General features: G+C 43.2%; 1 protein-coding gene across 2 annotated transcripts; it reads right to left on the reverse strand.

Moving 5' to 3' along the window:
• Positions 1 to 1,458: 1,458 nt before the first annotated feature.
• Positions 1,459 to 16,188, reverse strand: snx4 (sorting nexin 4). 2 transcript variants are annotated; one of them, XM_035394504.1, is made up of 14 exons: positions 16,046 to 16,188; positions 14,868 to 14,992; positions 10,512 to 10,650; positions 10,247 to 10,396; positions 9,871 to 9,918; positions 9,098 to 9,153; positions 8,495 to 8,567; positions 8,016 to 8,077; positions 7,645 to 7,710; positions 6,458 to 6,547; positions 5,682 to 5,781; positions 5,085 to 5,230; positions 3,983 to 4,097; positions 1,459 to 3,781 (listed from the first exon to the last, which is right to left on the reverse strand). In XM_035394504.1, exons 1-14 carry the CDS (start codon positions 16,130 to 16,132, stop codon positions 3,734 to 3,736), a joined length of 1,305 nt encoding a protein of 434 aa, XP_035250395.1. In that variant the 5' UTR covers positions 16,133 to 16,188; the 3' UTR covers positions 1,459 to 3,733. The 2 variants fall into 2 exon arrangements, with proteins under 2 accessions (XP_035250395.1, XP_035250397.1); XM_035394506.1 differs by lacking the exon at positions 1,459 to 3,781 and having other exon boundaries at positions 5,059 to 5,230.
• Positions 16,189 to 16,220: the final 32 nt, after the last annotated feature.

Raw genomic sequence — 16,220 nt, forward strand, 5'->3', positions numbered from 1 at the left:
TCAGATGACCCTGACTTAGTTCTGATGCCTTATTTTTTCTTTGCTCTTAATAAAATCAACAGGGGATTCTTTGGTCTCAAACATTTACAAATACAAATACATTTTTTTATTTAAAAGTAAAGTTTTTTTTTTAATTCACTGTACCGTGCTTGGCTCATTAGAGCAGACAGCAATACCTGTATGGGTAATGTGAGCGTAAGGTAGACGAGTGTGATGAGTGTAGATGAGTGAGCTTTGATACACCGCCATCATAGTTTCAGGGAACATGCAGTGATATGCTACAGGCGGAATGTAAGGTCAGCCTAATTTTAGCCTCATGGATTAGCATGTACCCTCCAACTGCTGGTAGTTTTGGCATTCAATTCCCAGCCAAGTCATACCAGTGACAAAAAATGTCACACCTTGCTGCTCTCTGTGGCACTCAGCGCGTGCGCACACGGGCACGCACACACACTAGTGGGCACACACACACGTATGCATCAAACATTATTAAATCATCCAATCAAGACTTCTTTATAAAATTTCAAAAAATGCACAGACCTAAAGACATACGTTTAATTAAGCATACTGGATCACTATCGGGAAATGAAAAACAGGAATCCCACAGCCCTCCAGGAACCACATTTGCCCCCCCCCCATCTCAGAACATTGAATGACTGTGAATAACCAGAATAAGAACACCACATCTGACTATAAAACCTGGGCCTCATAATGGTCTTCAGTCTCCCCATCCTCCCTGGATGCTTTCTTCATACAACTCATCCATGCATTAACACTCTATATATATCGTTTTTATAGGTTACTGGCAAGATAATGCGATAGGCCTACTTCCTGTCTATTTGCGTGCTGCGTGGTGGAAAAAGGTTTCCGTGCTTTGCTCCTATTCATTCTGACCTCCTGAGAGGAGGCCACCAGGACCCTGGTCTCGCCTCAGTTCATTCACAGGCCCGGTCGTAAGTCAGAGATGGTGCAATCGCTCGCCTGCATGGCCTCCCTCTCTACAGTATTCTTATCTTTTTCCTGTAAAAACCACTCAAAACTGAATAAAGATTTGCGAACCAGCCTTAGAGCACAGCTAACTACTGAAGATTTGGCTACGTATTCTTGGAAAACCCAGCTGCTGTTCAAAGCACTAGCCGCAAGATGGCAGCATTTATTATGAAGTGTAAGTAGTGTAGTTTCAACTTCCCAAAAAGGGTTGCAATGACCATAGACCAGAAAATTATTTTAGCCTATAGCTCTCATGAATTCAGTTTATTGAACCAAAAAGACATTGATGTATGTCTTTTGTGATAGTCTTTTGTCAGAACTTAATCTCCACATTTTGTATTATCTAAATCTATAGCTGCTTCATGAACAGTCGGCAGCCAACTAGAGAACAAAGCAAGACATATAAAAATAGTCAATGTTGTATTATCATTAATGTTGGAAATAGATCTTCATGGTATAATAATAGTACATGGTATTATAATATTTTATTTTCCTTTTGCATGTACATTGCAAAGACACAAAGGAGCAAAACCTGGTTTGAAGATAGTTCAAGACCAGATTTAATCACCTTGAATTTACAGTTTATATAATATATATTGCCCTTGAGTGAAAGCAAATAATTCACCAGTAGAATGTGGGTACTTGAGCATATAATGTAGTGTTTTAGGAGATGTCCCCTGTTCAAAGTATGTTAGCATTCAGTGCTGTTCTGAACATTTTTCCACCCCTGGATTGGTCTAGTGGATCCTGGCTTGTCTTGGCATCTTTATTGCAAACTTTCTACTGCAAATATTCAGTCAGCAAAACATTTACTAAGATACACAGTGCATAATCAACAAATGTAAACCTCCCACTCATGTTCTAAATCACACACTGAAAAACATGCTACATTACAAATACAGCTTTTAATTTATTAGTGTTTTAAAAAAAACCATTTTGGAATACACTGTTTACAATTGCAAGTACAAAGGATGACTTCACCCCTCCCAGTCAGACCTATAATCTTTCAAGCATATCCTGATGTTACAGCTTCCACTCCGTTTTGTTTCAGACTGAAGAAGGGTAAAAACAGTTTCACTCCCTGCAAGGTTAACTAAAGGCCATTATCACATGGTCTGACATTTCTTTCACCCTGACATCCTGTCCCCTCAGCCAATATTAAATCGACATATGGACCCCACCCACAAAGCAGAAATCAACTCTGCCGTTCGTGATAGTTGTTATGGCCAAAAAAAGACTGAAATACAGATCATGGTTTTTTCATAATAAAGGATTTACAGGCAGGCCAAGGCTCACATTTAGCTCTTTCCAAGTGTAAGAACAACTGACGCACACGTTTCATTTAGAGAACAAAATATACATGGGAAAAACTATTAATAAGATAAGTTTATCTGATTTATCTGATTCAAAGTAACAAATCAGACCTAATGCCAGACACGTTCAAAATATTGATCCACTATTTATAAACAATAAAAGGCACGTTCAATGCTATTAGAAAGTAAGAATTTGTAGCTTTACCAGCAACTTTCTTTAAGTAACAAAATTGGTAAGAAAATACACAATTTGGCAGCAGCATATATAAATTCTTGATTAAGAGATGAAGGTGAGAGGCAAGTTAAATGTAATGGATGCACACCGAGGCATTAGAGTCATCTTGGCTAATAATGTATTTGTGAGTCAGTGTTTTCCTTTGTAATTACCCCCAATACTGACCTTAAAAAAAGAATACATTTGGGGATATTAAAAGTGCTGGACATGCATGTTATGTGTTCAGGTCATTGGCAACACATCTACACACTGCAGACGCATGTGTGGGAATCGTTTGCTTGTACTCTTAAAGGTAGGAGAGCATTATGAACGGGCATATCCAACAATGAATTATATTACAACCACTCGGAACAAGCTGAACAGAGGGGATTCAACTTTACACTTCCATTCTGGGTTTACCAACAAAAATACACCACGTTACCAAGTTCTGAAATGAATGTTATGTTCTGGAGTAAACGCAAAATTTTAGTACAGGAGTTTAAACTCTGCATTAGTCTTTGGTGTGCCACTAGGGGCAGTACCAGGCAATCACGGTCTTGCTGGCAGTGCGACATTAGGCAAAGTTAAGTGTGCAATACCGAAACGACCACCAGTCAAGTACGATGGGGATACTCAGGTGCAATGAAATGAGCTCCCTTAATGAGCACCTCAGCGCTGGCAGGGCTTCTGCAGCGAGTGCTTCTACCAGACTTCATAAAACCCAAACTTAGTCCAGGCACTAAGCACAAAGGAACAGAAGAGGTGGTCTGTCTTCTGAAGAGCTAAAAAAACTAAAAGAGAACCACCCAGGGAAAAAAAAAAAAACTCACAAAATATCGTAAACTTAAGTACGGAAAAAAGCTTTGGAAAGTTTTGAAAAAGCACTGGAATAGTTCATTTCAAAAAAAGGCAAAAAGTTGCACAAACCTGCACAAAAGTACAAAAGAATCAGAAACACAGATAAACTTAATACTAATAAGAGAACAGGGAAATTGCAAAGTAGTTTGTAAAGTTTCATTTGTTTATCCATATCTTGTGTTTTCTTCTTAAACTGCCATCCCTTTTCAGACCACAAGCGCTCACATGGGAATTTCAGTAACCATCCTCATCTGGTCTCCGAGGAGCATGTTCCCATGGCAATGGCGATTCTGTCCCCTCCGCAGGCCTTGACCAAGCGCTCTTCCGTGTCTTCTGGGCCGGGCGTGGGACCAGGAATTCACATCTTGCTAAAACATTCCTTAGCATTGGTCCAAACTTGAATTCCCTTTCAGAGAGAACAATCAATACACATTAGGGTGAGAATGATAGACACCCACATTTTGTTGATTCATGTACACACAGACATCGTTCGTTCTCTCCATCTCTCACTGACGCACACACACGCGTCATACGCACACACACGCACTCACGCGCACACACACACACTCACGCACCCACACTGCATCTCAGTGTCCACAGCACTCACCTTCTTGCACACGCTGATCTGCATGACAGCGTAGCTGATGAGGGCCTCTTTTAAATCCCTGTCCTTCTGCTCTTTAAAGCGCTCCATGTCCACCCAGGCCTTCTGCACAAACTCCCTGGGCACAGAAACATGTGGAAATCTAAGCCATTCCTTTGAAAAGGCAAATACAACCAGACCAATACACAAAGAACACTTAACCCCACATAAACTACCATATGGCCTCCGAATGTTTTCGTTTTAATAACATCTGCAAACCCCTTTAAAAAAATAAAAAAAAACAGGTGCCTTGCTCAATAAATGTAGAGATGGCAGTGCATCATGGGTAAGAAGGATGAAATGTGTCACTAATCCAGGTCCTGGAGACCCACAGGGTCTGCTGTTTCTCATAGTTAATTGATTAGTAAAAGCACTTTATTACAGTTCACTTCACCTGGTTTCTTGGGTTGGAACTGGCTACTGATTTTAAGGTGAAACAGAAGCCAGCAGGGGCACTGTGGCACTGCAGAAGCAGGGTAGCAGACCCGTTTGACCGTTTACGATAATGGCAGTGTAACAGTTCTAAAACAGAAACTGTGATTCTATGGTCTCCGTTTACTCATCCTGTACTGCTGTTCCCCCCCCCCCCCACCTCCGAATCTAAATTTTACTGCTATTTTTCAGTGCTGTATTTAGTGAGCCATTTAGTGACAACTGGAACTGCCAATGAGTGGAAAGCAGGGAGTGCAAGCTGTCAGCCACAGCTGAGGAGTGAGCAGCCCCTGCCATGCAGAGAGGGGGGGGGGAAGAGATGGAGGGGGAGGGAGAGAGAGAGAGGGAGGAAGGGAGAGAGAGATGGAGGGAGGGAGAGAGAGGGAGAGATGGAGAGGCGGAGAGGGAGAGATGGAAGGCGAGGGAGAGATGGAGAAATGGAGAGAGAGAGACGCTATGTGGAGGATGAAGGCTAAAGCTGACCCTCCACAGGCTGGTACAGCTGATACTTTCGCTTGCTCCTCCTTTCATTCAGCATTTTTCTGTAAATAGTTACTCTGTAAATGCATGTATGAGAAACACGACCCCCCTAAGGTTTACACTCTCACTCGGAGGGTGAAGACGGATATCCTACTCGCACTCTGCGTTTTTCTGTATGACCAGATTCTCGGCCTCGGTGATCTGCTCCTCCAGCACTTTGAGCTTGGCCTCCCTCTGCTCCGGCGTCTCCTGGCCGAACAGCTTGCTGGTCATGCCTTTCAGGGAGAAGGTGCGGACCGTCTGAGAATGGGGAGAGAGTGGGTTTCAGTGTTACTGAAGAGCACTGTGAGGCCACTCTTCCTATTCAAACTCAAGACTGAACCAGACAGAAACTAGTGGCCAACCGCCATGACATCTTCTATGAGTGTGATCCCTCGCTAATGAGTCAATTTCTGTTTTTGCCCTCCCCCTGTTTGAAAAGTTCCAGAAAAGCCCCTCCTGCAGTGAGCGCTCCCTCCAATGGCAACACTACTCTATCTGTGATGTTCCCCTGTGGCCGCTTCCCAAATCTGTTAAGATCCAATCATGTCTCTCCTCATTGGGTGTAGGAGACCAGCAGACCCGTCCACCAGTATGCAGAGCTCTGGAATTCCCTTTCCCATGCAGATCTCCAATGCTGCTCCTACAGTACGTGGTACTCCAGGGAGACCCCTCCCCCATGTGGGCGAAGCTCCAGGAGAAACAGACGTACCCCTGTGGCCAGCTCCTCCCTTTGCTGCTTCTTGGAAGTCAGGTCCAGAGCATCCACCTCCAGCTCGTACTGCAGGAGCTCATGTTTCTTGCACACCGTCCTGCAAGAACAGACCACACCCCCCACTGCATCACTATAGCCATCACACTGCCCTGCAAGGACAAACCACACCCCCCACTGCATCACTATAATGATCACACTGCCCTGCAAGACAGACCACACCCCCCCACTGCATCACAATAATGATCACACTGCCCTGCAAGAACAGACCACACCCCCCACTGCATCACTATAGCCATCACACTGCCCTGCAAGGACAGACCACACCCCCCACTGCATCACTATAGCATCACACTGCCCTGCAAGAACAGACCACACCCCCCACTGCATCACAATAATGATCACACTGCCCTGCAAGAACAGACCACACCCCCCACTGCATCACTATAGCCATCACACTGCCCTGCAAGGACAGACCACACCCCCCACTGCATCACTATAATGATCACACTGCCCTGCAAGAACAGACCACACCCCCACTGCATCACTATAGCCATCACACTGCCCTGCAAGACAGACCACACCCCCCACTGCAGCACTATAAGCATGAGATGAAACTTTGGCATGCAGTGTGATGAATGGCACAGCATAATCTCCACTGAAGGAGTACAGGGGTCAGTATGAATAGACTGTGGGTACAGGAAGAAATTACAGCCAATCCGTCACGGCTGCTCTGAGAGTGTCCCGTTGCCATGGTGCCCAGGCGCCAAGCTCACCTCAGAGCTTCAGCGTAGTACAGGTACTCCTTCAGCTGGTCGGCATAGTGCTCCTCCTCCTCCAGGATATCGTCCACCGAGGCGGCGTAGCTGCAGTCAGAGAGACGAGCGGGAGAATGTGAGAACATCCTGTGCACCTCCACCTGGCCTTCCACCCAGACTCCAGAGCAAAGGTCCTCACAAGGCAGGTTTAAGAAATTGTGGCACGGCCAACGAAGCGGTACAGAGAGCAGACTCAGGTGCCTCCTGGAAGCTCTCCATCCGGTCGAGGGTGATGTTAACGGTTGACACGCAAAGGGAGACGCTTGACTTAAGAAACATTCTCGGGCTCATGTAATTTGCATGTTGGTCTGGAAACCGTCACTGAGGGGGGACACATTATGTTAGCGGTTCAGCAACGCGAATCGTAACATTACCGCAGCATTTCTGCAACGCTGAAGCAACACACTTCTGTGTGATGGTGGAAGCAGTGGGCCTGGGGGGGAAGGGAGGTGGAGCTGGGGATATGGCATGCTGGCAGCTCTCCAGCCTTTTCCAATGCGCTCCGACCCTCCCCAAGGCTCCAGTGTTCAGCTACATGTTACACAAGACCCCAGGCTCGAAACCAAACCCCGTCCAACTCAACACACCAAAAGTGTTCCACAGCCTTACAGAGCAGCTATCACTGGAGGACAGGGGGTGCAGGGAAGTCTTACAACTGGATAATATGTCAACCCCTTCAATGAGGACTAATAGGGGAATAAGAGAAGCTCTAAGGCAGGAGGGTAAAAAAAACAGTCAGTACAAGACAGCCCACTCTACATGTCAATCTCGTTTTCTGGCCAGTAAAAACTGTTATCCGAGAACATAAAAATGTATATAACTACAGTTCAGCAATGTTATAAGCACTCTGTATGGGGTTTGTGTTTATATATGTCAATCTTAATGTGTGTGTAAGTGTGTGTGAGCGTGTGCGTGTGTATATATGGAAGTGTGTGTGAGCGTGTGCGTGTGTGTATATGGAAGTGTGTGTGAGCGTGTGCGTGTGTGTATATGGAAGTGTGTGTGAGCGTGTGCGTGTGTTTCATATGGAAGCGTGTGCGCTAGTGTGTGAGCGTGTGCGTGTGTGTGAGCGTGTGCGTGTTTCATATGGAAGCGTGTGCGCTAGTGTGTGAGCGTGTGGGTTCGAGTGTATCTGAGTCACTCACGCATCCATGTGGTGTCCAGCACTCTGCAGCCCGTCTCCCATGTCTCTCTCTATTGCGCTCCACTCGCTGCAGCACACCGGCAGATCCCAGAAGAGACGGAACAAAAGGAGCTAGTTTCATAACTACGGCATATCTGTCACAGCACACAGCAGCGGTGTCATACTAGTTATATACCGGCCGGGTACCATGAAATGGGCCCGTTTTGGAAACACACAGAAAGCTGCAGACTCTTCTCTGCAATCTGGAACGCCCAATCGTGCTCATGCTGCATTCATTGTTTTGTGAACTTGAGTTTGTAAAGCCACCTGTACCAGCTGCGGAAAGAACATCTGCTTAGGAGGCTAATAAATAATGCATCTAGTGCTTCCTACCTGAAGACCCTCCCGTAATTCCCATGGACTTTGTAGACCCCATACAGGCGATCCGCTACCCGCTGGAAGAAGCACAAGTTTGTTTAGTCACTTTCACTGGCCTCTTTTTCCATGGAAAAAAAGAGAACTTTTTCCAAAAACCACTATAATATATTAAAATATGTCATCCACAAAAAACAGCTAGCAGGCTCCATTTAATGCAAGGGCCTAATTTACTGTACTGTCAAGGCAAGTAGAAAAATGTGTAAGAAAAACCCAACTCAAGACTCCCCCCCGGTGGTTATTTACAATAAAGCAGCTCCAGGTCATGGTCCATGGGTGCCCTGTCAAATTTCCAGGCCAGTAAGCCTTATATCAAATTTGGCCAAGTGAGAGTAGCAATTACTATTCTAGGTTTTAGAGGAACCGTTAAGCACTGCACTGTGAGCTTGTGGAGGTTTGTTGCTCTGTGAGGCACACTGGCATTGGGCTGTACTTACAGCCCGCACTCTGAGCAGCTGAGAGGTCACAGACTGGAGTTCGTCACTGTAGAGCTTCAGCTCGGTAAACCGCCTGCCAAACAAAACGCAAAACAAAAGAAGAGCGAGACACGCCCACTGTCATTGCTACGGATTTGAATTTTCCCATGTTCTGCCATTAGGCATATGCTGCAATGTGTAGTGAATTACAACAAAACTACAACAAACATCAAGCAAATCGAAAGCACAGGCACGCACACTACAAATTAATGTGGAATACTTGGAATGACACTTCCAGTTTGGTCAATTTGCTCCAATTTAAATAAAACATGGACCCCACACCCTGTCACACAATAAACAAGACATTTGAAAACTATGATCTGTATGAAGAAAAAGATTGTGATCTGATCTTTGCCTACTTCATTATGAGTGGATAAAATATATTAAAATATCAAATGGTGCCAGAATTATACTATAAAGATATAAAGGTGGGCTAATATTGTGAAGCAAAGACAGCAAAGTAATAAATAATTCAGAACAGTGACTGCAGAATAAGCATTAGGTACATTACATCATGGAATGGGGGGCTTTCCCATTGCAATTAGAAGGAAAGTCAAAACCTACTTGTCAGGATTCTTCACTCTGAATGTTGCATTCAGGGCCTTCAACCTTGAATCAGCCTATAAAAGAAACCAAAGTTTGTAATTGGGGACTCGTCTGGGATAATGTGAGCAACCACAATGTGTACTCCTTTTGTAACACCGTACCCATTTTAAATGGAGTAAGACCTGGTAAAGACACCTTGGGGTGCGGCAAAAAACCTTCCATTTCATATATGCACATTGTGGCATCAGCTATTAGCAAGAAAAAAGTACAAATTAAAGTTTATTGCCAATGCAAACTTCTTTTTGTGGGTTTCAACAAGCATATCAGGTTTTCCATTTTGTCAGAAATTCACAATAATAGCACAATAGTTATATTACAGGACACCAGCAGTCATTTGAAATTAAAAAAAAAAAAAATTAAAAAAAAATAAAAACCTTGGATAAAGTATTTGGCTAGAAGTCTCTAATTCATTCCAAACACTTAATATGGCTTGGTGTATGTATACTATGACCACAAAAAACAGTCCCTTGGATATTATTTCAAATGCTCATTGCCATCTGTGAATTTAACTGAACGTTAATGTTCAACTCCAATTAGACACGTGTTCAGTGACAGCACGGCTGAGAAGAGCCTGAGGCACTCTTTAACACCAGAAATGCCAGAGACCACGCCATGCTGTGATGCTGGACAAGCATTGAGTGGCATCACGCTTTGCAGTAACTGGAGGTAAAAAAAGAAAAAAAAAAGAAAACACAGCCTTTCTAGTGTTAAGGTGGGGAGAGGTGAAATACCTTGGCCTGGAATCCTGTCTCAAACACCACCTCCTTCCACCCATTCTCCTGTAAAGAAAGAAAGAAGGCGTGGTCTTAACATAACATAACATAATATAATTACGAGAACAGGCCATTCGGCTCAACAATGCTCGCCATTTTCCTAACTAAATTAGCTGCAGACAATGCATCCCAAGCAGGCTACAAACCACTGCGGTGCATTAAGGACCCAAAACGCTCAACGCAAAAATCCATTTTCCAGCAGTACAGAGGGTTTTTTCCCTGAGCTATTCCTATCGAAGCTGAAACGAGCCCCATAGCCCCGCCCCCAACCACTGTAACTTGTGACAGGACCAGCTTTTGTTATAGGAGTTCAAAGCAAAGTCATGGCCCATACCTCGGTCAGGAAGCTATAGAAGATCTTGTCATTGGAGAGGACTGGGTGGGAGGCCACGCGGAGCAGGAAGTTCTCCAGCCCCGCCCTCCGCCTCTCCACGAAGTCCGGGTCCATGTTGTCCGCAGACAGCTTGTGCCAGACAAATTCAGCCTAAAAGACGAGGAAAAGAAGAGATTTTTTAAAAACTAAACAAAAGGCCTGTCTCTGAAACAGTGAAAATTTTCAAGCAAAGAGGGGAGGGCAGTAGGGCTATGCCAGGACCTACCCTCTTCTCCGGTAAAGGGGGCACAACAATGAATGGATAGGTGACCAGCAGATAGTTTCTAAGGAGCTCAAACTCGCTGTACCGCCTCCATAGAGTATCAGGGGTGGGGTTCTGGCCGTCTGTCGCCGTGTCAACCGCGCTGTCAGGTAAGAGAGGTAACAAACAGGTTGCACATCAGCAGCTGACTCCCAGGGGCACTTCCCTAGTGGGGCACATTGTGATGGTTGAAAAGACATAAAGCACAATCTTGACTCTTGCATCACCATTTTGAAAAGGAAAATGTTTGGATTATTCATTCCTGAAATCCAAGAAGTCACATTAATATTCAATTTGAACAATCACAGAAGGTCTATTTTTTCTTAGCCATTCTGCAAAACAGAAGAAAGGTCATTATTTAGCAAACAATGAATGCCAATGAATTAAGTGTTCTTCATGAATTAGGGTCATATGAATTTTGATGGTAACTGCCTGTTATTCTGGTCCAAGACCCTAAATTTAAACAAAAAACCTTTTAAAAAAAGTTAAAATGATTACCTCCCCCCAAAGAAACTGCAACAGTTATGACGGTTTTTCGGACAGATCCAGTCAAAAATAAACACAGAACAGTCCAGATGAAGCCACAAATTATGCAGGTTTAGCTTAACGTCAACTTCTAAAATGGCTTCATTAAACAAGTGATAAAGTTAAGCTGTTCCCTAAAAAGCCTGAAATGAAGCAGAGATCTGGAATGCCTCCAATTAGCGAGGTAGGGCCATTAAGAGCATGCGTGGGACAAACGTATGGCAGGGAAATTTCCATTTTTGTCTCATCTGCCCTTTTGTTTCTCAGCTTCGCTCAGAACACTAGCGAAACCGCTGTGATACGGCTGCTCACTTCTGGTGGAGAAAGGGAACAGGAAGGTTTCCCAGGAGGAAATGAGAGGTGGTAATGGGGTCCGTGCTAATAATCCCTTTAAACAAGGGGGGAGATCCGCTGCAGGCTGTTCTCGACTACGTCTCGCTGACTTCACCACGAGCGACGCCAGCCACGCTGTGCCCTTTCCCCCGGTAAACACGCCACGGGTTTGCATGCGTGAGTGTAATATCTATACCGCGTTCTGAAAAACATGTGTTTCCTTTTAAAGAGGCGCGCCCCAACAATACGGCTCTGTGCGACTGGCGCTGCGTGGCCCCTGCGTGAAGATAAAAAACAGCCTTATTTACGCTGTGGGGCCAGGAGGGTAGAACACAATTATAACTGACCGTTCAATTTGGATGCAGATATCATCACAGCCTGACGCGGCTTCAAATAGAAAATGACCGCAATCCATTCGGCTTGGCAGAAAATGTTTTACATGGCAGTCATTTGAGTCCCGTTATGAAAGGACACAGAAAATATAAGTAGGCCTAAACAACGGGGCCAAATACAGTGACAAATATAGAAAGTCTAGCGGTCCATTCGATTTTGGAAACCAGAGGGGAAAATGTTTCAATTAGAACATGATCATAGCATGATCAAATGTTCAACAAATACAATAACTGAATAAGTTGCCAGATTATGTTTGATCTACAACACTTAGTCATGGTCTTTGTACAGGCGGTGCGAGCACCCGATGCGCGATGATGGGGAGAGAGGAATGTCAGCTACTTTAAACGCTGATAACATTCGAGCGCACAAAGGCCCCCTTCAAAACGAAGGCCAGGAACGTTGAAAAATGTTCCTGAGAGAGCCGAGAGTAAATCAGACGCGGCGCTCTGCACTCTGTCTCACAGCCACCGCCTACAAAGGAAAGCCGCTTTGTCGGGAAACCGCTGAAAGAGGAGATGAAATATGACACAATGAGTTAAAGAAAAGATGTGCTCAGCATTTCAAAGGCACGTGGTACAGCTGGGCTGCTCTCCGTGCCGGAACACCACCATTTCGTGACTATAGCTGCACCGTGGGTGGACTAGTTATCAATTATTCTCTATTTATCAGTCTGTTACAACACAGCGACACAACAAAATGACGAGAACTGGCCACTCAGCCCAACATGCACACCATTTTCCCACCACTGAAGTGTACCTAGTGTACACGATGAGCACTAATTCTTTCAGCAACAATTTCCAAATGAATCACGGGGATAGAATTGGGCAGTAAACTAATAGTGACAATTTACTCTAGTGGAATTAACTGTTCAGAGATTTAGAAATATTTCAGAACGGAAAGGTAACACAACCTTTCATCGACGGGAACTAATTGTTTCTTTATGATTACTGCTGCCTACATTTACAACTATTACAATCTAAAAGAATCTACATCCAAACAGACACTAGAAAGAAGTCCCAATCCTATGGCAAGGTTTATATACATTTTCTGCTGTATTTACTTATGAAAGAAAATATTATATGATTAAACATGAGGATATAATGACGTTTAGAGTCCAATCAATTTTTTTGTTTTAAAACCTGATTTTTTATTTTTTTTAATGCATGTTGTGAAGATTCAAAGAGATATCTGGAAAGATGTGATCTGTGCAAGGATTTAAAGGGACAGTTCGCTTTCTGGCTAAAACAATTTCAGGTTTAGTGCATTTTTTCCAATTGGCTCAGACAGTTTTTTGTGTAATGAAGGATATTTTAGATAACAGATTTCTGGCGACCTGCTGGCTTTATAGTGGCTCTGTCTGGCGTTCAGGGATTGGCGGTCCAAAGTAAGGAAAGACACTTAAGGTAACTAGAAACAGCTTGTACAGCAGCATTGTACAGCGGCACGTATGTATATAACCCTTTTATTTATTAAATTATTGTTTAATATTATTTTGGTTGGAATCATTTCTATACTATAGTGCATGCAACCTGAGACTGCAGCACTCAAAGTCAATATGAATTATATATTTACGTTTATTACTGCATGAATGCAATAAAAGAAATCTGTTCAAACGCAGAGCCCCTGGAAGCACAACACTGCTGCACAAGTCACCTTTAGAGTCACCTGAAGAGTGTTTTCTTGCATTACACCAAGAACTCCAGATCTTCCCACAAGAACTGCAGTCACAGCAAAGACAGCAGGCAGTCAGAGACTTCTCTGAATGCCTAAAACATCCTACATCACACACAAAAACCATCTGGGCCAATCAAAAACACACAGTAACAACAGAGAATAATATTTTTAAAGACGCAGAAAGTGAACCATCCATTCGTGCCCTCGCACGGATCACATCGTTCCAATCAGGGACCTTAAGCTTCAGAGGAGACCCCGCGCTCCTGGTCGCCAGCAGGGCCGACATTCACGCCTGACTGCAATTTGCGAGGGCCTCCTCAATTTCCTTTCCTTTTCAAGTCTGTAAGCAGCTGGACATTGCCCCACATTAAATCACTCACTGATGATCCACACTGTGCCTTCAACCCACTGAAGAGACATGCAAACGATTAATGACAATAACAGCCCAGCATTAGCCCATAGGGCTATGCGCCCCAACTAGGTTCCTTTTTCTACACAAATCTGTAGCAAAGTTACTTAGGATTTCTATCAAACAGAAATCTTGGCAAATGCTTTATTGCTTCAGTTGGTCTGCTTTTATGGATCGCTCAGTACAATAAGTGCAAAGGGTACCATTTCAAAAGAAACAAAGTGGATGTACTGTAAACACTTACAAAGAGCTTTGGGGGAAAATGACAGCTGGTTAATACTAGGGTCTCGTGATTTCTTAAATCTGTTTTCCAAAACCTGGTCCAAGAAGCCTACATTGTATATTAGCTCTTAATTAGATCAATAACTTAAGTTTGACTAAGATGTTACCTGAATATGGGGCATCATTTGGCTTCTCTGCTCAATCAAATATTTTTTTTAATCAAAATATTTTTTGATGCAATATGCTCCATGAAAAATGTCCCTAACTTCCAATTACTTTCTGGAGTACTCCAATAAACAATGTATTAAAGTCTTAAATTACTGTTGTTATTATTATTATTATTATTATTATTATTAGTAGTAGTAGTAGTAATTGTAGTATTTGTCGTAATGTAGTTCCAACACCTGTCTGCGTTACTGCACAAAATTGTTATGGGGCTCAAGCGAAGACAGATGTTTTTCGTAACACCTTTACTTGAATCCTTCAGATATGAGATTCCAAGAACTCACGTCTGTAAAAACAGAACTAAAATAAAATTCATGTAAATTCAAGTGAGTAGGTGGAGATACAACTTAAGTGTTGTCAATAACTGAGTCTTCTGAACCAATCAGAACTATGACTATGTTGTCAACAGCAAAAAAAAAAAAAAAAAAAACTTAACTTTGAATCTCCGCTTATCTTTGGGGTCCATTTGGCCTCCCACAGCCTTCACTAGGGAACAGTTCTGTCAGTTTACATTTAAAGATGATCATAAGCATTTGTACCGCGTTTCTATTAGGTAAACGGTGTAAGTCTCCTGCATGTTGACAGCGTTTTTCCCCGTCCTCTTCTCCGCCTCGGCAACGCTGATCTCCATCCGTTTCAAGAGGGCTGTCCCTGCTTCTGCCATCTATGGAATAAACAAAATATGACGCGTAAAGGTGCTGCCGTCAGTGAAATGTCAGTTAAGTTGAACTAGTTATCTCATATTACGGCACAGCAACACGCCCAAGAAACGTAATCGGGAAGTGCAACAAAATGCGCGATAAAATGAGTAAATATAGGTTATTTTTTTATATTAAGCAGACTGCGTCTTGGACATAGATTAATTTAACAAACAAAGAATAATATTTTTTTAATTTTTTAAGGTTGCTTTAGTTGCATTTCCAATGCAGGCTATCTCTGTGCAGCCAAATAGCACACAAAGCACATAAGGAGCGAAGTTCACAGTATGTTACATAAAACGTATGTTAAAAACTAAGCCTTTCAAATAATAATATATCAGGACAGGGGGATAAGGTTCCAGATCATGATCTGATGTGTGTGGGTAACGAATTAAGTTTTGGGGTAACGTTGTTAACGTTGCACGGTTTCCACGATGAAGCTGGTGAATTTTCATATTTCATTTGTCCAGGTAGCTAATGTGAACTCTAGTAAACTGGTGTGGAAATAAACAATGAAGTGGCTCACCATATTCAGTAATGCTAATTATCGTGCTACAGAGATCGCACTAAACACGTAGCGCTTGGTTTAACTTCCTTAGCTTTACAGCTACTTGACTAGCTAGCTAAAAGCAAACATTTTCACACTTAACACCGGTAAGCGGTTAAATAATGCCATGTATAGTGCCACATCTGTAGATTTATCCAAGGCAAATATCCATATTAACTAAACTAAAAACGTAACAGCAAACTTGTAAAGAAACTGACATTTTTATTTCGGCAAACGTGAAAGTAGCTCAGTGTCAGGAATCAAAGGTGTCGTGACACGTGACGTGTGCTCTTATAATTTCAGCCAATCCCACGAATATTACAAGCTGCGGTCAGACATTTCACGCAACACCGTGGACAAACCAGGCCCAGTTCGCTAACTTAGCTATGTCTATGCATTTCCCGCTGCACAACTGTATTACCTGGCAGCTTTTGTAGTTATGAAGTTGAACTGTAGTGTAATTGAAAGTTACCGTGTTGTTTCTGTTGTTCTCCAACTCGGCAGCGGTTAAATCAGTGTTTCCAATCACCGCTATCTCTTCGCTGCTGCTGTCCGCCATCCTCCCAATAGTTTCTTTAGCTCACACGCAGGCGCACTAATCACAAAGCCTATTTCCATCTTTTCACTGTAGTTTTTTTACACCTGTG

Source organism: Anguilla anguilla, chromosome 15, assembly GCF_013347855.1.
Source record: "Anguilla anguilla isolate fAngAng1 chromosome 15, fAngAng1.pri, whole genome shotgun sequence".
NCBI classification, from domain to species: Eukaryota; Metazoa; Chordata; class Actinopteri; order Anguilliformes; family Anguillidae; genus Anguilla; species Anguilla anguilla.